The sequence below is a fragment of the Rhinoderma darwinii genome, chromosome 7 (assembly GCF_050947455.1).
Source record: "Rhinoderma darwinii isolate aRhiDar2 chromosome 7, aRhiDar2.hap1, whole genome shotgun sequence".
In the NCBI taxonomy this organism is placed as follows: Eukaryota; Metazoa; Chordata; class Amphibia; order Anura; family Rhinodermatidae; genus Rhinoderma; species Rhinoderma darwinii.
In genome coordinates, this window is record NC_134693.1 from 131,534,831 (window position 1) to 131,558,988 (window position 24,158).

Genomic DNA, 24,158 nt, shown 5'->3' on the forward strand with positions numbered 1-24,158 from the left:
GCACTAATCAATGGCTATCGCCCACTCCGACACTGACAGAGATCTGGAAAATAAACACTTTGGGAAACCCGGAAAGATTCATTAGAAATCACCTTTTAATCCGTTACCATGTCCACCGCCGCCACACGTCTGGTGTCAAAGCCGACACAAAGGGAGTCAATAAAATAGATTATTTTTAAAGGAGCCTTATTTTTATCACAGAAGACTTTCTACTCCAAGAATTTCCTGCGATCCGGACTGATACAGCCACTCATAAGCGGAAAGAAACGCTATTATATAATCATAGAGAAGAAAAGTTAATAAAAGAATTATAGCGTGGTAAAAGTCCGATAATCTGGCACTATTAGGAGTGGATTGACTGCACTAACACATTATATTACAGTTCCTTGGCCTAAGTGCCGGATTATCAGATTGTAGGGATTATCAAGTGTCAGATTAAAGGAATTTCACTTTAATCTGAAATGATTCTAAACTTGCACCGATCAATTTGCTATTATCGTCAATCAGCGCACATTATCGGGCATGAAATCTGCCCACGTAAAAGGAACCTAAACCGGATAGAAATGAACGTGAAGTTTCTGCAGGATTTATAAACAAGAGTGAAAACGTAATAATGAAATACATAATATTGTATCTTGATATTGTGTAATAAATAAAAGACAAGTCAGTATTTAAGGCTGGTTTACACGGGCAGATTTCGGGCCATAACGATCGCCGATTGTAACCGGTTGATTTGAAGTTAATACGATCTTTCGGGTCCCATGCATTTGCATCTTGTTGGTAGCACATCCCCTGTTTACACAGGGGACGTGCTGCCTACAACGAGCATTTTTAGGGGCGCATAAAAGATGGCATCAGCTGACGAACGAACGGCGGCTGATCGCTGCCCTGGCTACACACGGCAAGGATTTGAAACAAGCGCTCGCACGAGCGATTGTTTGCTCGATTATTGGCTTGTGTAAATGGGTCTCTATACATAGTACAAACAGTTGCGATAAGATGAGCAAATTCCTCACTGTAGATATGTTATCAATGCATAGAAGGCCTACAAATGAAAGAAGATAGATATGACAATGGCTGGATAGGAGATAGATAGATATGAGAGAGATAGATAGATAGATAGAGATAGATATGAGATAGATAGATATGAGATAGATAGATATGAGATAGATAGATATGAGATAGATAGATATGAGATAGATAGATATGAGATAGATAGATAGATATGAGATAGATATGAGATAGATAGATATGAGATAGATAGATATGAGATAGATAGATATGAGATAGATAGATATGAGATAGATAGATATGAGATAGATAGATAGATAGATAGATAGATAGATAGATAGATAGATATGAGATAGATATGAGATAGATAGATAGATGAGATAGATAAGATAGATATGAGATAGATAGATAGATATGAGATAGATAGATGTTTACTTATTACTTACATTTTAATAAATCATATTTAATCAGCTCTCAGTAACAATCGTGTATTTAATAGTTAGAGATTTGATGCCCTAAGATATTATGAAACAATAAAATATTCACAGAATAAATCCATCATTTATCTATAACGAGAACAAATCCAGAGCCGTCCCAATGGTCAGATCATCCCACAGACATGAGTTTATCATCAGCCTCTTCTTCCTCAGGGGGTCCCACAATGTGGAGACGATTCATCATTGTTGGTGCCACCTCTAGGAACTCCCTGGTCCGCTGCTTTGGTTCAGGACTCGGTGCTGGTTGGACTGTACATTCTTGGGATTTGTCAGGGGTTGGAGCAGCAGCAGCGTTGCTTTGTCTTTTGGGACTCTCTTGTTTGACAATTGCCTCTTGCACCTTCTCCTCTGTGCTCACCGGTGCTTGTAAAGGAACAGATGTGTGCACGAGATGGGAATCTGAACCGGCCGCTGCGTCCTGGTGGTTCTCGGTGTTATCCACAACCCGTATGAGGGGTGCAGCCGCCTCCTCCTGGAGGGTGTCGGACGAGTCCGGTAATTCCGTTACCGCGCTGCCGGTCTCGTCCTCCTCATCTGATGAGGTGTATTCAGTTTCTGATGAGTCAGAGCTGCTCGATGTCTCAGATGTAATCAGCGCCGCCGGCTGCCTGGGATCATCATCTGACGCCTCCAGCAGTTTTTCTTCCTCTTGTACCAAAGTGGCAGCTTCCTCCAGCTCTTCCAGCTCAAGTCCCAGGTCTGCCTTGGAGATGGTAGTCGCTTGCAGGCAATCTGATAAACCAGACACTTTCTTAGATCTAGTGCAGCAAAACAAAAAATAAAAATGACTGTAAAAACACCAATTACTTGACAAATGTCATTTTTAATATTCTTATGGCGAGACGTTTTCACGGCGAACCACAAAATCAGCTAAAAATTACTTTGTTTTCCTGAGATTTCGGGACTGTGGATCCAGATCCCAACTGTATGGACATAAATATGCAACTCCAAGGAACGTTCTTTCCAAGAAATATCCCAGTAGTTGGAAAGTCGGTCCATCACCTTATATCTACGACGAGCCTACAGTAAGCTCAAAATCACCTGCAAAGAGTTAAAGGGGTATTCCTATCTTATAAAGGGGGGGCATATTACTAGGATACGGCATCACTTTATGATCAGTGGGGGTCCGACCTCTGGGACTACCACCTATCGTAAACGGATGACATATCCTAGCAATAAACCAGGACTTTATAATATGGTATATATAATATATATATAATATCCCTTTAAAAGGTAACTAAACGTTGTCACTACGACATTTCAGAAGTTTTGATTGGTGGGGGTCCGAGCACTGAGACCCCCACCAATAGCTAAAACGAAGCAGCAGACGTGCTCGTGTGATCGCTCAGCCGCTTCGTTTTTGTTCGGCTTCTGGAAATCAACGTATCAGCGCACGTGCTTAATAGAAAGTCTATGAGCCCGTACTCCGCTAAATAGCCTTTCCGGAAAAATCCAAACAGAAAGCGGCTGAGCGCTCACATGATCACTTCTGCCGCTTTATTTTTGTGATTGGTGGGGGTCTCAGTGCTCGGACCGCCACCAATGAAAACCTCTGACTTGTCACTACGACATGTCTGAAGTTTGTTGAATGTTTCGTTACCCTTTAACTCTACGTGAATGATGTAGCGACGCGTCACGTTCACTTTTTTCCCTGCACAGTTGTGCCCCGGCTGATCACTGCAGCACAGACCCACTCAAGTGAATGGGGCCGACAGCTATTCCCTGCGCAGCTGGGTGGCCAGGAAGGCTGCTATGCAGGGAAAACTTAGAACAGGACGCAGTATGCAGCCCCTTCATTCTCAAGATCGGTGGGTTGTTCCATAGGTCGGTCTCCCACTGATAATAAAGTGATGGCACAGCCTAGCGATATGCCCTCACTTTATAGGATGGGAATAAGCCTTTAAAAATGATAAAATTATGGCACCCTGCTGCTACCACTAGAGGGAGCTTAGGAGCTCACTATATACGAAGCCCAATGTATAAAGAGTATTCAGTAAGCTCCCCCTAGTGGTGGGTGCAGGTAGCCAGTGTTTTATCATTTGATACAATGTCTATGCGGAGGACTTGGAGCTCTGTATCAGAAAAACTGAGCTCCAACCTCTATAAGGATATATTAAGAAATTATTCAGTACAGAATTTCGGCTCTATTTAGATAAAAAAGCAAAATTGTGTTCCAGGGAAACCAGAAGGCGTAGATTACTAATCAAAGCAGGTGGTAAGAGAGACATTTGCAGTTTCTGGCCCCTTAATGCAAGACCACCGTTCTTGGCCAAACCTATAAAGTCAATCTCCACGGATTGGTGGCCACCTTGTAGTTTATGTCAATGGGCGACTACCACTCTACTCATTCACTATGGATTCTGGTGGGGTCCCAGCTGCATGATGTGATAAATGCCTTTTGCCCATCAAATTATTAAGAAGCGCTTATTCAACTCAGTCATTTCAGTTATACTACTCCCCAAAGAGGGTTGTTACCCAGCTTTTCTAGGTTCCAGAACATCAAATTCACCTAACTAGGCAATAGGTATGGACAAGTGGTACATATCCAGGTGGATTTGGCATTTCAAATGTAGAAAAGACTGGTGACTACTCTATAGACGCTGCAATGGTGGCCATATTGGCTATGATGGTGGCTACCCAGCTTTCCCAGAAACCAATGTAACCACGAAACAGGTGAATGGACTAATGATTCAAGGAGTTTTACTAACTTGGTTTGTTTCCAGTTGTAAAGGGAAAAGCAACAACTCACAAAACCTGAATGGTAGCGCAGTCACGTGTTACTATGACCCAGCGCCATATTCTGAGCTGGAGACAAAAACACTGATTTTTCTTTTTGTTTTTTTTCACCCACAATCTCCTGGCACGTGGGTGTATCTGCAGGTGTAAATGATCATTAGCATGCAGGGCAGGTAGTTGGGTGTGAGCTATAATGAGACGACACACCTCGCAAATTAACCCCCTCAGTATATACACAAGGACAGCAGGAAACTTCCGGCTCGGTGTAAACAGCTGCTGGCCTCCGGGGCTTAGTTCACCACATGCGCGTCTCCTCTCTGTGTCAGGGTTGTCTGTGATAAGATACATGGAATACAGGGGAGTCCACGCTATTAAAAGCCAAAAAGCAGAAGGTTTAAAGGGACGTATATTTGTATATAATGCAATATAATAGTCCTTCATATACATCCCAGGCGTCCATTCTGCCCCCAGACCTTCACCCTGCTGCAGGAGGGACCGGTTTCCTCAACAAGATTTCTACAAGACGGTTTGGTTTAGAAGCAAAGAGTATTAGGCTATGTTCACACCTGCGTCAGTGCGTTCTGTTCTGCTCAGTCAGAGTGAATAACGTGAGCAACAATTCCGTTGCACAACGGACACCGCCAGCGGGTGCCGGAATCCATTGACTTTAATGGGTTCCTGTTGACTTTCCGGAGTGTCCGTGATTTTAAAGGAGACAAAAGCGCAGCATGCTGCGTTCTGGTCTCCGGTAATCTCCGCCGGAGGCCCCTAATAGAGCCTCCAACGCAGATGTGAACGAGGCCTTACAGGATAACAAATACTACAGACAAGTCTTTCATTCTGTTTTTACGCTCATTAATTTCTAGGGCTTCGTGTCCTTTTAATTTTCGCTGCCCGGACAATTTTCACAAATTTGACAAACACAAATATAACCTAAAAGCCATATACCCCCCCCCCCCCCCCCATAGCCATATCTTTTCTGAAAGTAGACACCTAGCACAATGTGAAAACGCCACCCAGCAGTTTACAATCACGGCACCTTCATGCAATTTTGCATCAAAGCATAATTTTTGTAAAAAAATAAAATAAAATATATGAATAAAAATCTGTTTTTTGTTAAAAGTCTGACCCAAGCAGAGTCCGGGATGCGCAAAACCTCCTAAAAGTAAAAGTTCAAGGCATGCAGAGTTCATACAGGTCACTTATAGCTATAGGCCCTTGCAGCGAGCGCCGATCAACGAGACACCGATGATCGGCGCTCGTTTGCTTCTGTCACACGGAGCTATGGATGGGGACGAGCGGTCAGTACTACAATCGCTCATCCCCAGACATTATCATCATGTCGGCAGCGCGTCTCCCTGTTTACACACCAAGATGTGCTGCCGACAATGATATTTGACTTTTATAAAAAGATACGATCAGCAGATGATTGAGCGTTTGCTCGTTCCTCTGCTGGTCGTTCCCCTGTTTACACTGGGCAATTATCGGCGACAAGTGTTCTGTGAACGCTCGTCTGCCCAATAATCGTCCAGTGTAAAACCCCCTTAAAGGGGTTATCCGGGGACCAAAAATTGCATTGCAATAATATATTTATGTGAAACTAAGTAACTTACGAATATACTTTAATTAAAAATTCCGTACTAAATGGTGCAGTTCAAACCTCATGAATTATTCAGGAAGTGCTGGAGCTTTTCTAAAAGTGATGACGCTCTGACACGGCCCCACGGGACTGAGCTCTTGCATCATGTGCTGTTCGTGCACACGACTGCAAGGGGCTGTCACATGGCCTATTGCTTGAGTCCCGAGCAGAGCATCAGCTAGCGCTTTGCTCGGGACTCCAGCCCTGCTCCCGACGTCCATATTTGGTCAATTCAGGGGTTTCCTATCGCTGGGGTCCCCGAGCAGAGCATCAGTTGATGCTTTGCTCAGGGACTCCAGGACTTCTGCCCACGTCACTGTCACTATACGTCAGCTGATGCTCTGCTCGGGGACTCCAGTAGTAATGCCAATGTCATTGTCCATATATGGACAGTGACGTTGGCAGAAGTTGTGGAGTCGCCAGGCACAGCATCAGACTTGAGTCTATGGAGGGATCCGTGAAAAAATAGGACATGTTCTATTTTTCAACGGACCCCTCATACAGTTTGTTGAAACAACGGCCGTGTGAACGGCCCCATTGAAATACATGCGTCCGTGTGACAGCCGTTGTTTTAACAGCCATCACACGGACGTATTCTACGTTCATCTGAATAAGGCCTAAATGTGACAATCAATCCTGTCTCATTGGCAATAGGGGTGAGAACATGAAGAAAAGTTCCTTTATCCCCACCCGGGGTGACTGGAGGCTTTACAGGGTGAGAGATGTCAGTAACAGGCCGGGATATTTCCTCCTGCTCTCACTTCCAGCTTCCCACCTCCTCCCTCCCTTATGCAGACACAGCACCAGGAAGTAAACCATTTCTAGCTGCTTCCTGGCTTCAAACTAATTTTGCACCAAGGATTTTGAGCCTGTTATTTGGAAGCGAATATAATACCAATTTCTGAGCTCTAGCCACAGCAAGCGTTTAAAGTCATGACGTATTACACATGTCCTTGGCAGCAAAAGGTTTGAAGGGGTTGTCCATTCATGACACCATAGAGGGGGGGGGGCTACTGGAGGACTCCTCAAAGGACAACCGCTTTATTATCCACTCGATAGAAAAGGTTCTGAGTCAAATGTGAAGGATAAGCGTTCGTAATGATAAATCAGCCTATGTAGATAAGATAAATCGTGTATTTTATGGTCACGGCAAATATACATACATAAACATTTTGATCGATCACAGAGCCAGTGACAAGATAAATGGAGCGGTTACAATACCACAATATGTAAAAGGAAGAATATAAATTTTTTAAACATGCATAGCTGCAGTGCAAAGCATGGGGGAAAGAAAGAGCAGCAGCCTGAGCCTCTGATGAGAAAGGAAGCAGATTGCAGACTACTACTAATTACACATAGGTACCAACTTGTACTTGCAGTCCAAGACCTGAAACAACCTAGTATGTTGCAAATAGACATTTCCAACGTCACGTGTCACGTAGGGATAAATGAGCCCTTAAAGGGGGTCCCACACCAGCTTAGGATATGCCATCACTTACTGATCAGTGTGGGTCTGACGGCTGGGACCGCCACAAAGTGAAGCTGAGCCCCTTTGGACTTTTTACAGACACGTCGCCTCTCCGCATGTCCCAGGTTTGTTCGTAACCCTGGCGAGAGATCAATGTCCTCGCAAGCCGATACGTAATGTCCTAAACTGCACTTTCCTCCCCTCATTGATCGAGCACGAGGATCTGTTTGCAGTTATAACCAGTGAGATGTATCAGCACGATCACGGGAGGCCGCTCCGCGGGGAGAGTGGGGGGACCGAGGCTTAATCCCACTTCCCCCTCATTCCATTCCTGTGACATTAGTGGACTGGAAATGGAATAAAATTATGAACTCAACTGGGAAGAAAAACAACTTGCAGTCCTGAACCAACATTTACAATGTGAACGTTTAACCTCTTGTTGGCTGGAAGAAGAAAAAACTGTAAAGCTGAACATGCACAAGAGAGCCGCGGTGGAGTTGAGGAGGGGGGGACGGGACACCTCTGTTGCTGCCTATCTCATAGAAAGACTGAACAATAAGACTAGTCCATAAAATATAAAAAAGGACTGATTTAACTGCCCCCCCTCGTACCGATGTCTGAGTGTGCCAAGCAGCCCCCCCATACACATTAGATCATAATCACCGCAAACAGCAGGATCTGCCAACAGCAACGCATTGTGTATAGACGGCTCACCTGACATCTTCTAAAGCTGCTAACCTCTCCAAGAGAAACAATAAGTCTGGGAAAGAAAATTCCTATCCGACCTATGCGTCTTCCTTTTCAAGATGTCTGCTTGTTGTCAGTGAACAGAAAATATTCACTTATATTTAATAACAAAAATCATGTCCTGAAAATGTGCCGCTCACACAGCTCAATGGCTCGTTACAATGTATCAGAGCTCTCTTGCAATCATGTACCGGGGTGTGCACATCAGGATGGGTTATAGCCACTTTCAATTCCCTGCCAGCAAGGGATCTTGAAAAATTGATGCACAATATACAAGGATATTGGAAAGTTGCGGAACGTTTCAGCATACCATCAATAAGCGAGAAACCAGAAAAATCCCATAAAGGGTCGATCTAGTGACAATTACCCTTTAGGCTGGGGCTACAGACTTATTGCGCTTCACATGTTTTTCTTCCTTTTTCCAAAAGAAAGTGATCGTTTTTCACGTGACTTATCTTACACAAAGTTGCAGGGTTGCGTCACAGTTACACGACCATGTATTCCTATAGACTGGAGCGGTTGCTGGACAACCCCATCCATATGTCCTATTAGGGCATATGGACGTTATAGAAGGGAGATCCTGAGTTGAGACTGCCCTCTATTACCCAAAGTGGAGAACCAGAATGCCCCTAGTTTGAGGACTCGGCACTACATGGTCACGGTCGATAATTAGGGCCAACCATACCCATAAGACAGCTGTGTGCAAAACACTAATTTGGCTAACCGTCATCTCCCACAACTCCCCCATAAACATGCATGTAGATTTATTTTAATAGGGAGAAGGGGATAAGCAGCTGCCAGACATATCTGGCACCGCTTGTCTCCAGGGAATGAAGGATAGAGCATGTGGAAGTGATCGTTATTATCCGTTATGATATATTGTGCAGCACTATGAGGAGTCCCTGTCCCTACCTCATATACAGAACATACACACCGAGGGGAATATCAAAGGACGCCATATGATACAAGTGTGTTTTTCGGATTGTGGGAGGAAAGCCACATGTTTACATTCTTAATCGGCGATAAGACTCTGGAGGAAGAAGCAGCCGGCGAGGGAAAGCGATGTCTGCGGCTGCTGGACTCCGATCGCGGATATAAATTCTTTACTAGGGTGTGAAAATCAAAAATGGTTGTTATCTCGTTTCTGGTGTGCTCAGGGCAGGGATCGATGTGTAAAGCAAATGCAGGGGGGGGGGGGGGGTCACCTTTCTTCTAGGTACATAGAGATCACACTTCAGAGATCTAGATAGAAATAGACATCACCGAGTCGTCGTCCTCTAATATTCTGTTCATTTCACAGGTAAATGACGCAGCCGCCAATCAAAGTCCTTACAGGAAACGTCATCCATCTTTCCAAATGGCATAGATCTACCGCCATCGCCCAGAGCGATATTCTGGGTGCATATCATCAGGCTGAAAGCTTATTCATGGTTTCTCGAAAAGTTCTGCATCTTATCGAACAGGCTTTGTCTTTCAATTCCTCCAAATTTTCAAGATTTCTGCTTGCTGTAAGTGAATAGAAACATTTGTGTTTTTGAAAAATCAAACCTGGTCATGTCCACCTGATCAAGGCGTGTGGCTTGTAATAAGAGAGCTTTCTGATCCACTGAAACGAACTGCACGCTCGTTTCCGTTGGACCTGCATCTTCCCCACTGAAGCGGACTGAAAATAGAATATTTGTCCGCTATGGTACAGAACATAGTGCAACTGCTACATGCAAAATAGGCCATTAGTTCACATTTGCGTCGGAGGCTGTGAGGGGAATCTGTCGCAGATTGACGTTTTTGACGGCCAAAATAGCGTAGCATGCAGCAAAATGATGGAAACCATTAAAATCAATGGGTTGTATAGGGCGCAGTAGGTTTCAGTCATGAAATAGATCAGGTGCTTCCGTTTTTCCCTTTATTGTGTTCTCTGATGGAAATTATTAAAGAAAATCATAGCGCAGGTGTGAACACAGCCTTAAAGCCCTTTTACACTGGCCAATTATCGGGCAAACGAGCGTTCACAGAATCTGTAAATACAGACGGCTACGGATGCGCATTCGTAAACTGTTCGTATTTATGGAAGCGCTGCTATACAACATGTTGGTGACATCATTCGCAAACCTCCCTCTATTTTGTTACGGATCCGTATATATGGATGAAATACAGACCGTATTTACGGACAGTAATTCTGGAAAGATGAAAATACGTTCGTGTGCATGGGGCCTAAACAGGGAGATGCGCTGCCGACATGATGACGTCGCCATACTAGCTCCTTGTCAAAGGCGCAAACAAGCGGTCTCATTGATCTGCGCTCAGTTACACGGCCCAGGTTGGTAAAAGTACCTGTATACTTAGGGCAAAATTAATAGAAAGAAAAATAGTCTTTGTTGCCCATAGCAACCAATCAGAGCTCTGCTTTCATTTCTTAAACTGCTGTGGTAAAATGAAAGTGATTTGTTGCTACAGGCAACAAGGCCAGATTTTGAATTAGACAGCTTTATCAGATGAGGCCCATTAGGGGACATTTACTAACCATGTCATAGGGTAGCCATACCTCCCAATATTTGTACCCTGCCACTGACCCGTCAAGAAATGCCCACAAAATCCCCCAGAAGCGACCATTTTGGAGTCCATCTAAGCCTATCAGACATATTTTCTTTCCTTAGCCACCCTACATGTATGCCACACACCCTTCTCTCACTTATAAAACAGCAGAGATTGGCGTAACGACGACTAAAACAAATAAATTTGGCGAGCGCCATGTACGCCATTATTTTGGCGCAATTTGCAGTAGAAATGTTTGGCATTTTCCTTGGTTTCTATTTTCATACCTATAATCTGTTCTGTTCTCTGCAGCGTTTGCGAGCGTCGTCTGCTCCTGCCAGACACAGAATTTTGATCAAAGCATTGTTTTCTGTGTACATTATAATTACTGGCGTCTGGGATATTGCACAATGAAAACGTTGCATTTTGCCAATCACTGCCGGCGGATGCCAAGCGGCTGCAGATGAGTCTAAACACAAGTCGCTTGTAGTCTGACTGGTCTCGCCAACATAAAAATGGGGACTAAGACCAACATGCCATGGTAAGGAGATTACAGACATTTTTAATTGTCTGCTTAGTGTTGGCGGAGGATTCGTCTTGGCAGCAGTACGAAGGTGGTTATATACAGGAACTTCATTTAGGCCTTAAGCTATGTGAACGTTTTTGGCCTACGTTTAAGTAATACGCCCCCGACGTGTACATTAAACGTATGCTGTGAGGATCCATCACCAGAGAGTTGTACGTTAAATGTCTACGTCATGAACTCATGTTAAACGGCTGCCATTATAGACTATGAGTGACGGATGCCACTGTTAGGAATCCATTTAATGCATACGTCGCCCCATAGACTATAATGGCATCCGTTTAACGTATATGTCATGTAAGGTTACTGAAAAGCCCATGAAGCGTATACCTGTGATGTATGCCATACAGTGTCACATCTCACCCATAGGATTCAATGTTAAAAAAAAAAAATTTTTTTACTAATGTAAACCAGCCTGATGGAGGCTACAAGGACACACTTCCGGCCTCAGTCAGGCTAATGGGGCCCATGTACAGCGGAAGTTTTCCTGTCGTACACGCTAAACGTAGGGCCAAATCGTGAGCCTTGTTCAGACGGCCGCAATGTGGCCATACTTTAGTGTCCATATTACAGTCCCGGCCGAGGGTCTAATAATCCAAACTAACAGCATCAGAGGGATCTATCCAGCGGTGACATATTGCAGCCGGGCCAAGACTGGGGGCCATAATACAGGTGCAAAAATGGGTCCCTATTAAGCCGCTTAGTGTGCATTCCGCCATATTTTTTGTGAAATAAATTGGAAGTGAGTCCAAGAGGAAAAACGTAGGCCCCATGCACACGGCCGTGCCCATAATCACGACCCGCGATTGCGGTCACGGCCATCGACAGCCACCCGGGTCACGCTCCCATATAAAGTATGGGAGCACGGTACATGAAAAGCAAAAGATAGGACATGTCCTATCTTTTGCGGCCCGCACACCTTCCCGTAAATCAGCGGGAAGGTGTCCGCAGACAATAGAAGAGAATGGGCTTGTAGCTGCGGCCCGCAATTACGGACGTTTTTTGCGGTCGTGTGCATGGGCGTTGCATTTGTAGGTCTTAGAAATAAAGTGGCGTAAGTGGGTCCGTGAGTGGTGGAATCACCCGCCATATTTATGAAGGTATAATGCCAACCATTAATGCCTTGTGCTGAATGTCTTTAGATATAGAGATTAAGGGAGTATTCTGCCAATCCAAAAATACAGCCCTCACTTGAATATAAGATGTACTTTTTGAGTATTATCTTTTGGATTTTTTCTGCAATCAAGTCCACCCCCTATAGATATACATATTTAGGAGGAGGATGAGCTGGGAGGAGACGCAGGGGGCTTCTGGGAAATTAAGTTTCCCAGTGTAAAACAGCGGTCCTGCACATATAATCAGTCAAGATGGTTAGAGGAACGGAGGAAGAGAACAGAGAAGTAGTAAGTTGCTATGAGCATGTAACACTTCGTTTTCTATAGGTATAGGGATATTTGAAATAAAAGTAGGATTTTGGGAAAACCCCTTTAATCACTATGTAACGAAAAGGACTGCAAATTTCTAATATACTTTTTATTCCAGTTTTTCTCAATTTTCAAGATCACTGCTTGCGGTTAGAGAATGGAAACAAATGGCTGTAAACAGACTTAAAGGGGGATTCTTCTCTTATACAGGGATGGCATATCGTTAGGATCACTTTATCACTAGTGGAGAGGTCCAACCTCTGGGACCCCCACCACTCCTGAGACTGGCGCTGGCCAACCACCAAGCTGGGAACTGCAACACCGCTCCACCCAAGTGAATCGAGCCGGCTGCTGTTTCATGCACAGCAGTGTGACCGGGAGCACCACCATGCAGGGAAAACCAGCGACTGGGACATAGCCCTAAATCAGCACTGCGGCCTCTTCATTCTCAGTATCAGTATCGGGTCCCAGAGGTCTGATCCTAGGGATATGCCATCACTTTATAAGATGGGAAGAAACTTTAATACTTCTCACAGCTGAGAGTTTGTCAAAATGTCTCCAATGGAAAAAAAACCAGCCTGTACTCCAGGCTCATACATTTTTACCTACACCGATACATTGCAGCAAACTATTAGGACGAAAGGGAGCGTTATGTATTTAGCTCAGATCATTGTCTACACTGGATACAACAGTAGCAAACTTTCAGCTGTGAGAAGTATTAGCTCTGTATGATCTTTCAGCCACTGGATGTAAACAGACATGTCCTCATTCACTGACAGCAAGCAGAAATCTTGAAAGAAGTGATGAACCGTAACACAAATCATATTAGAAATTTTTAGAGCTTTTCATTATACAACGATTCTGCTTTATCCTGGCTGTCACAATATTGCAGTGAGCTTCATATAATTCCAGTTATGTATACCGGACAGCCCCCGCACCCTAAAAAAAAAAAAACAAATTCAGCGTCGAGCAACTTTCTCATAGACACCGCAGCTTTCGCCACATCACACGTGTCGCAGAAATGACATTATTGATGCCCCTAATCTGTAAATCAGTTACCACGGCGATATGAGTGCAGACAATTGGATACCACGTGACCCGTATTGTCTTGGAAACGTACATCCTGTTTGCGTCTACAGAATATTTCTACCCACCAAACCGAAGACGACTTCCTGCAGCCTCAGATCTTGTGGAAATCTCCCAGAGAGAAGCGGTTTCATTTCCTCTGCAGCAGACCTGTGTACCCTCCGAGGCGAGGCGCACGGACAGCGGAGCAATCAGCACATAAAGTAATAGACAAGTCCCAGGAGGACGCGGCAGATATTTTCTCTCCCGGGAGGATAATCATTTAACAAGTCACAAAACTTAGCGCTCTACCTTGTAATAGGATTCTTGCTCTGCGATCTTCGTACACCTTTCCCACCTGCTAAATATCGCTCCACCCACTGCTATAAAAAATTTGCATATTTCAGAAGGGACTAATTTATTAATATATATCTTTATAGCGGATGGAGCTCTGTTTTTTCTTTTATTATACAGAGCTCCATTCCCCTGTATGGACAAAGAGTGCAATGATTACATTGAGGTTGCCTTCAGCCACCACTAGAAGGCGCTAAGTTTCTTACTGTATACTATTTTATTATTGAGTTCAATGCGTAAGCAGTATGCAGTAATCTCCCCCTAGTGGTGGTAAAATTGTAAAAAAAAATTAAAACTTATTGCTTAAAAGGGTTGTTCAGTTTGGACAACCCCTCTCCACTGCGCAGTTACCCAGACCATGAGCATATGGACAGGCGGCTGAAGAAACTGTACTAACCCATTTACATGTTTCTGATCCCCATATTCGAAGCATTTTTAAATGAAGAGTAACAGATATATCTCAAAAAGTATTACCAAAGGGGTTGAATCCTGTATATTTCTGGGGAAATAGCAGCAGTCTTTCACAGAGATCCCAATACGATCTTATCGATCACGTTAGAATATCACTTTTGGGTGCATTTCCCCTTTAAAGAGTACCGGTAAAATTAAAATTTCTCTCCACGAGTGGGCGGGCTCTTCCTGGAGCAATGAAAGAGCTTTGAGCCAATCAGACGTCTTCCCCCTCTCATGGCAGGAGTCTCACACTGGGAGAGAGAATGTAACATGACCCCCCCCCCCCACTCTCAACACAAGTCCTACACAGACACTGAGGAACATATACTGCAGCTGCATCCCCCTCCTCTCCCCTCCTCTATGTCTAGTATCTACGGTCCTACTATAACAGATATTTTTTGGTGAATGAGGTTTCTAAACATTTACAGAGAGTTATAGAAGAACTATAGGCTGCTGCTAGGTAAAACAATGCCACTTTCTCCTAAGAGATTATATATATATATATATATATAATATTCTTTAGTTGTTTTCACACTAACCTGGACAAGTTTTTTGTGATCAGTCGGCTACATCAGTTACGCAGGGATCACGGCAGGTTAGGCTTTTCAGAAATACACCCTATATCATAGCGGGACTGTTCTGGGGGAAATCTCCGACCATAATCAAATGCAGTTGTTCCCTCGGTTGGCCATTTAATTTGTATTTAATGAGGTTAGGTGAGGACAGTGTGAGGTACACATGGAACCAATTTCGAGCTCTGAATGGTACCTTTAAGCCAGACAGGAAAATATTGTTTTTCCTTACTTTTAAGGTAAAAAAAAAATTCAAAAAAAATACGTAACTTTAGCAGCTTGCTGGTATTACGGATAATAAAAACTTTGCAATTTCGCATACAATCACACAGGGATGTTCATGAAAGAGAAAGCACCCCCCCCCCTCCCCCTGAAAACACACTTTTTTTTTTAGTATAGCTTAAAGGAGTATTCCCATCTATTTAACCCATTATATATATATACACACACACACACACACTTTCTTAAATACTTTGATATTTCCAAAATATCCCATTCACCTTTTTCCACATCCTGCCTGGGTCCCCCTCTATGTTGACGTTGCCCAGAGTTATGGGTCCTGCAGCGGTGGCCTTAGCTAACATCATCTATGGAGTCGTTCAATAGTGCTGCACACCGCATGGAGCACGCACATCCAGGTCATCTCCGTGGTGACACCGTCACATCGCCGCTGTCCTGTACTGTCAGACTGAGGAGTACCGCCCATCATACACAGCAGAAAAACGCGGAAGTCGCAGGCAGCGACGGACATGGAGTGGAGGTAAATGTGGAGATGAGAGTAGTTCTCCTTTAAAGCTTCATGTTAAAAAATGGCTATACTGTCAGCAAAACGATCATTGTACTATTGCTTTCAATTGTACGGTTACCTTTAATCTTCATGAAGTGCCTGGAAACCATCAAGAAGTTGATGTTGACAGATCTGACAGTATTTTGAGCATATAATGGTTTCATGCAGTCACATTGGAAAATGAACACCTGAATATATAAACCAACTCTTACACATTTGTCTGACTTTTTGGATGTTGATGGGCTGAACCCAGGATGCAATAAGGTGACTATCCGGTTTAGTCAATTTAAATATAATGTTAGGGCTGAATCATGGCATCATGGGGAGGGGGGGGGGGACTGTAGTCTAAGACTGTGCTGAATGGAGCAGGCAGGCTTGGCTGTGGACATCACTGACTAGCCTTTGCCTGCCTACTGCATTCTGGAGCCGAAGAAGCATCAGAAATGGAGCCGTTGGGGTACGGAGGAGAGGCGAGTATTCCTATCTTTAATATTAAACCCAGAGAAAATGACTAACATACCCAAAAGGATGGGCCCTTTTAAAATACAACTACAATAAAAACAAACCAAGATCCAACAACAGCAGTCAGCCTGCTTGTTGACGCTTTTCAGTGCCAAGTGTAAAAATTAAGTGAAGTAAAAAAAACGGCAACAAAAGGTTGTAAAGATATATAGCAAAGATATCTGATTTTATATCTGTTGACTGTAAACTCAGTTTGAATCATATAGCGCAGCATAAAAAATATCCACAATCTGAACTTGTGTTAGTTACTAGCGATCAGTAAACAGCCGGCCTCCATCAGTCTGATATTTTTGGGGGATATAAATATGTTTTTCTGCACCTCCCATTGACTTAAATTAGCCATGCATAAATAAACATGGGTTTCTATGTAAAAAAAACAGAGTCTAATCAGAACCACAGGAGTCCATGGAATATGTGGTGGTCCTATACCGCCATCTTTATAATCTTCTCATGTATCTAAATAATAATATATCGGAATATACTAAAAACGGAGTATCCCTCTAAGAGCCTAATTATGGCTAAAACCCTGGCCATCGCGGATTCTTTTACATGCACGTTTGCAGGAAGCAGCACAGGATGCCCGCAGAGCACGGCTATATCCCTACATTACTGACGCCAGGACTCTCCCCGTTGGTGGTTACACTCTATAAAAGGTTCTAGGTCCCTCGAGCAAAATGAAGGTTAGCAGGTTAACACCGCCAAGGTCAGAGTAAGGTAATAAAGCTACAGAAGCATTTACTGTCCATTAAAAGACAAGTCCTTAGTGCTGGGTCATTATCTTCTGGAGAGATTTCTGAATTACTCGGCCGGGCGTCCAGATCACATGATGCAAAAAGCAAAGTGACCCAATCACAGGCCATTACTGGATACAAAACTGAAGACATTGACACATCAATTAACCCTGATACAGTGAGCAATTTTTAATTATCAGAGAATTCTGACCACAATTTACATGTTTAGTCAGCCATACGAGCACCAATTTATTCTGATCCAACCAGAACACCAATATTCTGCAGTATCGGGATGCTGGTACGTAAAAGGGGTTGTATGAAATTAGAAAAAAAATTTTTTTTTTCCCCCCAGGAACCGAGTCACGCTGCAATACCTGACACAGCCTGTGAACCAGGGTGGCGCCGTTTGTGGAAGAAAAAAACCAATCGGAACTTTTTCATTTTAAAAATATGTAAAATGGTAAATACTGCAAGTTATCTGCAATGATCACAAAAAATCTTTGCGTCACATGCTTCTTGTACGATGACTGATTAAATGGCCTGCATGTAATATTACATTTCCTCTGCAACGGCGCTTTAACTTCTGATAAATGTCATAATATTCCCGGCTTTCCCTCAAAGAAAAAAAAAATCTAAAATTCTGGTTAACTCCAGCCACCACAAGGGGGAGCTTTATTTATATAGATGTATACAGTTCCCATTGAAATCCATAATAAATCTGGGTTTAGTAAGCTCTTCAACACCCCCTGTCAATATATTAGGGCACCCTGAGGAAACCCACATAAATACAGGGAGAACATACAATCTATCTGCAGTTGTGGCTCTGGTTGAAATCAGACGTAGGGCCCCAGTGCTGCATTACACCAATAATAATGACTTCTGCCCTAGTAGCATGGCTGCCCAATGCCTACAGGAATTTCCACTAATCTGGGTACGATTCTGAAAAATAGTCTGAAATCTTACAAAATCAGGATAAGACCAATTATTAGATTGTAGCATCTCATTTTAGGCTAGGGATTCCCGGCGACTTACGGCTGCGCTAAAAACATTCCTCAATGTTACATATATCTTTATAGCCACCCACTAAGATCAGATCCAGGCCTGAATACCACAGCGCGTCCGCCAAGCGTTCACATACATTACGCGTGGAGCTTCCCTGCCAAATAAACTTGTAATAAAAGCTCCTCCATAGCTCAAGTCTTACGCTGCCAAGTTCATCATCTTCACACAAGCTGCGTCTTGTGTCTATGCCAAGGTAAATATGTCTGTACCGAGTGTGAGCATCCAATACAGAGACCGTGAGCTACAAGGAAATGGCGGCAAAAGGACAGGTAAGACTGCAATAAACCAAACCATGACTGGGAACCCGTAGCGTCAGCTGGCCACAGTCCTAGCAATGTATGCCCAGTCAGAATGAGGTTTTGCCAGGATGTGACTCGACCAGGAACAACGGTCCAATAATCAGATCAATACTATAAATTGTATGGGCTGGAGATATAAAGATTACCGTGATTTCTGATTTGTGTCTATGAGAGTCACTGCTTTCATTTATAGCAGGAGATAAAGGCGAGACCACACGTAGCGGCCAGAAAAACAGCAATTTCACCTGCAAAAACTGCAGAGACATAAACCAGCAACACAAAACGACAACAATTTACAGTGAGAGAGATGTCTGCTACTCTGAAACCAAACACCACACAGTCTTACTCCATCTCGCTCTCTCCCTCTCTCTCCAATATCCATCTATCTCTCTCCCCAATATCCATCTCTCCCTCTCTCCAATATCCATCTCGCTCTCTCCCCAATATCCATCTCTCCCTCTCTCCAATATCCATCTCGCTCTCTCCCCAATATCCATCTCTCTCCCTCCCCAATATCCATCTCTCTCCCCAATATCCATCTCTCTCCCCAATATCCATCTCTCTCTCTCTCTCTCCCCAATATCCATCTCTCTCTCTCTCTCCAATATCCATCTCTCTCTCTCTCCCCAACATCCATCTCTCTCTCTCTCCCCAATATCCATCTCTCTCTCCCCAACATCCATCTCTCTCTCTCCCCAACATCCATCTCTCTCTCTCCCCAATATCCATCTCTCTCTCTCTCCAACATCCATCTCTCTCTCTCTCGCCAACATCCATCTCTCTCTCTCTCTCTCGCCAACATCCATCTCTCTCTCCCCAACATCCATCTCTCTCTCCCCAACATCTCTCTCTCTCTCCAACATCCATCTCTCTCTCTCTCTCCAACATCCATCTCTCTCTCTCTCTCCAACATCCATCTCTCTCTCTCTCTCCAACATCCATCTCTCTCTCTCTCTCCAACATCCATCTCTCTCTCTCTCTCTCCAACATCCATCTCTCTCTCTCCCTCCAACATCCATCTCTCTCTCTCCCCAATATCCATCTATCTCTCCCCAATATCCATCTATCTCTCCCCAACATCCATCTCTCTCTCTCTCCAATATCCATCTCTCTCTCCAATATCCATCTCTCTCTCTCTCCAATATCCATCTCTCTCTCCAATATCCATCTCTCTCCCCAATATCCATCTCTCTCTCTCTCTCTCCCCAATATCCATCTCTCTCTCTCTCTCCAATATCCATCTCTCTCTCTCTCCCCAACATCCATCTCTCTCTCTCTCCCCAATATCCATCTCTCTCTCCCCAACATCCATCTCTCTCTCTCCCCAACATCCATCTCTCTCTCTCCCCAATATCCATCTCTCTCTCTCTCCAACATCCATCTCTCTCTCTCTCCAACATCCATCTCTCTCTCTCTCTCCAATATCCATCTCTCTCTCTCTCTCCAATATCCATCTCTCTCTCTCTCTCCAATATCCATCTCTCTCTCTCTCTCCAATATCCATCTCTCTCTCTCTCTCCAATATCCATCTCTCTCTCTCTCCAATATCCATCTCTCTCTCTCCCCAATATCCATCTCTCTCTCTCCCCAATATCCATCTCTCTCTCTCTCCCCAATATCCATCTCTCTCTCTCCCCAATATCCATCTCTCTCTCTCTCTCCAATATCCATCTCTCTCTCTCTCTCCAATATCCATCTCTCTCTCTCTCTCCAATATCCATCTCTCTCTCTCTCTCCAATATCCATCTCTCTCTCCAATATCCATCTCTCTCTCCAATATCCATCTCTCTCTCCAATATCCATCTCTCTCTCCAATATCCATCTCTCTCTCTCCAATATCCATCTCTCTCTCCAATATCCATCTCTCTCTCTCTCCAATATCCATCTCTCTCTCTCTCCAATATCCATCTCTCTCTCTCCAATATCCATCTCTCTCTCTCTCCAATATCCATCTCTCTCTCTCTCCAATATCCATCTATCTCTCTCTCTCTCCAATATCCATCTATCTCTCTCTCTCTCCAATATCCATCTATCTCTCTCTCTCTCCAATATCCATCTATCTCTCTCTCTCTCCAATATCCATCTATCTCTCTCTCTCTCCAATATCCATCTATCTCTCTCTCTCTCCAATATCCATCTCTCTCTCTCTCTCCAATATCCATCTCTCTCTCTCTCTCCAATACCCATCTCTCTCTCTCTCTCCAATACCCATCTCTCTCTCTCTCCAATATCCATCTCTCTCTCTCTCCAATATCCATCTCTCTCTCTCTCCAATATCCATCTCTCTCTCTCTCCAATATCCATCTCTCTCTCTCTCCAATATCCATCTCTCTCTCTCTCCAATATCCATCTCTCTCTCTCTCTCCAATATCCATCTCTCTCTCTCTCTCCAATATCCATCTCTCTCTCTCCAATATCCATCTCTCTCTCTCCAATATCCATCTCTCTCTCTCCAATATCCATCTCTCTCTCTCTCTCTCCAATATCCATCTCTCTCTCTCTCTCTCCAATATCCATCTCTCTCTCTCTCTCTCCAATATCCATCTCTCTCTCTCTCTCTCCAATATCCATCTCCCTCGCTCTCCAATATCCATCTCCCTCGCTCTCCAATATCCATCTCTCTCGCTCTCAAATATCCATCTCTCTCGCTCTCAAATATCCATCTCTCTCGCTCTCAAATATCCATCTCTCTCGCTCTCAAATATCCATCTCTCTCGCTCTCAAATATCCATCTCTCTCGCTCTCAAATATCCATCTCTCTCTCAAATATTCAACTCTCTCTCAAATATTCAACTCTCTCAAATATTCAACTCTCTCAAATATTCAACTCTCTCAAATATTCAACTCTCTCAAATATTCAACTCTCTCTCTTGCTCTAACATCCTCATGTCTATCCATCTCATGTCTTTCTCATCGCTATCTACCCAACTACCCCCCCCCCCTCCCTATGTCTTTCTCTCGCTCATATCTATGTATCTCATCTCTCTCTAGATATCTTTCTCACTCTCTCCGGTTCGGATGCTTCCAGTAGCTGACGTCTCAGTGACCGATACCATTGAACTCTGTTCTTTCCTCTGTATATAAGACCTCTGGCCTCTGCATAAAGATGTCAGATCAATTCCCATATACTAGAAAAGGAGAACCCTTTATAGGAGAGCGCTGCGGTGCCAGATACTTCCTTTAAGTGGTTTCATTCTCCCCAAGGAGCAGTACAGGAAGGCTACGCAGAGCGGATTATTAGCCTCAGCCAATCACAAGGAAAATCATTTTGGTGTTGATCGCAGGAATCGCGAGTTATTGACTGAGGGGTCCGACACAAAGACGACGTGTGAAATCCTGTGTCATGCAGAAATTGAAGGGCTTTTGGCTTCTTTAAAGGAGGTTTCTAGTTTTATGTAAATTAAGCTTATTCGTTGTATCAGGAATAGTTAACTTTCTAATATATTTTGTGTAGAAATTCCTTATTTCAAGACCTCTGCTTGCCGTCAGTAAACAAACATTTTTGTTTAGATCCAAGGGCTGAAAACCTCTTCCGATCATGTCCATCACAGCTTATTAAGAAAGAAACCCTAAACGGGGTGTGCAGAAATGTTCTTATTCACGGACATCAAGCCGAGAGCTTGACAAAAGGAATAAAAAAATAAAAATATATAAAAAGTAAATTAGAAAGTTGTAGTGGCTTATTGAAAACCAAAGTCAAAGGAGTATTCCATAGGAAATACAGGTTATCAATAACGAACAATGGTGAAGCATGTTTATTTTAGAACTCTACATATGCCGTTCCTCTGTTATTCTCCCAGGAAATGTATGAATAAACTGCCAACTGGGTGTTATCATTCCTCTGGTCATTAGGGTGTGTCCAAACACAGTCTGACATTGTCAGCACTGATTGGGCAGTGTCAGTCTAGGGACACGCACCATTGACAGGGGGAATGAAAGCACCCAGTTGTCAGTTTATTCATACATTTCCAGGAAGAACAACAGAGGAACTGAACGCAGAGTTTCAGAATTGTTATTTCATGGGTAATACAACAGAGATATCCAAAGAGCTGACAGGTCCTCTAAGATGAGGTAATAAAGGGAATATCCAGGAAAACACATTGATGGCCTAGGCCTATCCTCAGCATCCTCTTACACGGCTCGATGTGGGATGCGTAAAGACCCCCCAGTACCATGCATTGATGGCCTATCCTCAAAACTGGGGATTTGAGCGCTGAAGGAAGTGATCACAGGGGCAGACAACTCTGAAATCACATTGAGAAACACTCCAGTGAGCCTCTGCCCACCCCGAAATGGCTGATAACAGGGAATAAAAGCCTACATTCCACTGCACAACAAATGAAGATGGATTTTATGGCACAGTAACAACAAACGTCATGTCGTCGGCACAGATGAAAAAGAAAATTGGGGATTTTAAAAATAATTTGCAGAGACGGAGGTGCCGTTTAATTGTATTATCTAGATGTAAGTGGCGGAGGCAGCGGGGTGTTTGATAAGCTCACTTAGCGGGAGGATGGAACGAAGTGATGACATTCCACTGTGACCTCGGGGGTTAAGGATGCAATTTTCCATCTGATGAGACCTGGCGCCAGCACACAGGCTGCCACCACCTGCTGTTCAGCGCTGGAGGATCTGAAGAATCAATCCGCTGACAATGAAATCGCCGCCGAAGCTGTTGTTCCAGTTCAGTCATTTCCTTGAACAAATCCGCTTATCTGTATGCGGGCTGGCGACGCTGTATACATTTCAGTACTGTATTGGCCATGTCCCCGTATTTTTACAACGGTAGAAAGAAAAAAAAATCCCATTCTTGTACTTGGTGCTGCTATACATCAAGCACACTTCTATAGAAGAGAACTGCGGAAAAGGTAATTTCCTAATAGACCTACATTTTTGGACTTGCTCCCCTTACAAGCAGGTGTCTGACTAATGGGGCAAGGAACGCAAAGTCAACCGGCCCTTTAATAAAAGTTTTTTTTTTTTTATATACACAATTTCAATTTAAAAGCTCCAAAAAAGCTATATAATTGTAAAATAATAAGTTCTGCAACTTCATATACTTTGCGTTCAAATTCCTTACCATTTTCAAGATCTCTGCTTGCTGTCAGTGAATGAACCGGTTTCTATTCAGAAGCTGAGAAACTATGCTCTGATCATATCCAACTGGATGGCTAAATTAAAAAAATCGGTCAGCGTATAGTTGGGGAACCTGAAACTTGGCAAGGGGATATTCAAAAATCAGACAACCCTGTTAAGCTGGCCACACAGAACACCCAATCACACAATCAGATCAATAATTGGACTGCGTAGGGGGCCGAGACTGAGGTCTTCAGTGGGATTTACTATAGGTCATAGAAATGGTCTAATAAACCAGGACTCCTCTTCATGCATTTCCGTCCAAGGACAAATCCATCAGGGTCAGACTAGATTCAACTTCGTGGGCTGTATAGGACTTCTAATGATTAGGATTAAGGAGGATTCTATACTAATAGTGATTGATGTCACTGATGATGGATATGCCACCAATACGTCATCTATGCAGGTTACACCACAGGAATTTCCACTGATCACAAGAAAGAGCACAAAGATGGCGCTGTGTCTCAGCGGGGTCCCAGCAGTCAGGCTCGTGCTGGTGATCAGTGGGTGACCCTGCAGTCAGACCCATGCTCGATGGGG

At 43.7% G+C, this 24,158-nt stretch overlaps 1 protein-coding gene across 2 annotated transcripts in view; it reads right to left on the reverse strand.

The window, feature by feature from the left end:
• Positions 1–1,483: 1,483 nt before the first annotated feature.
• The window catches only part of SHQ1 (SHQ1, H/ACA ribonucleoprotein assembly factor), a 63,989-nt gene continuing 41,314 nt past the window's right edge, over positions 1,484–24,158 (reverse strand). For both annotated transcript variants that reach the window (XM_075834045.1, XM_075834043.1), the window contains one exon: positions 1,484–2,266. In XM_075834045.1, coding sequence (XP_075690160.1) covers positions 1,618–2,266 — 649 coding nt within the window. In that variant the 3' untranslated portion in view covers positions 1,484–1,617. The remainder of the gene's footprint in view (positions 2,267–24,158) is intronic.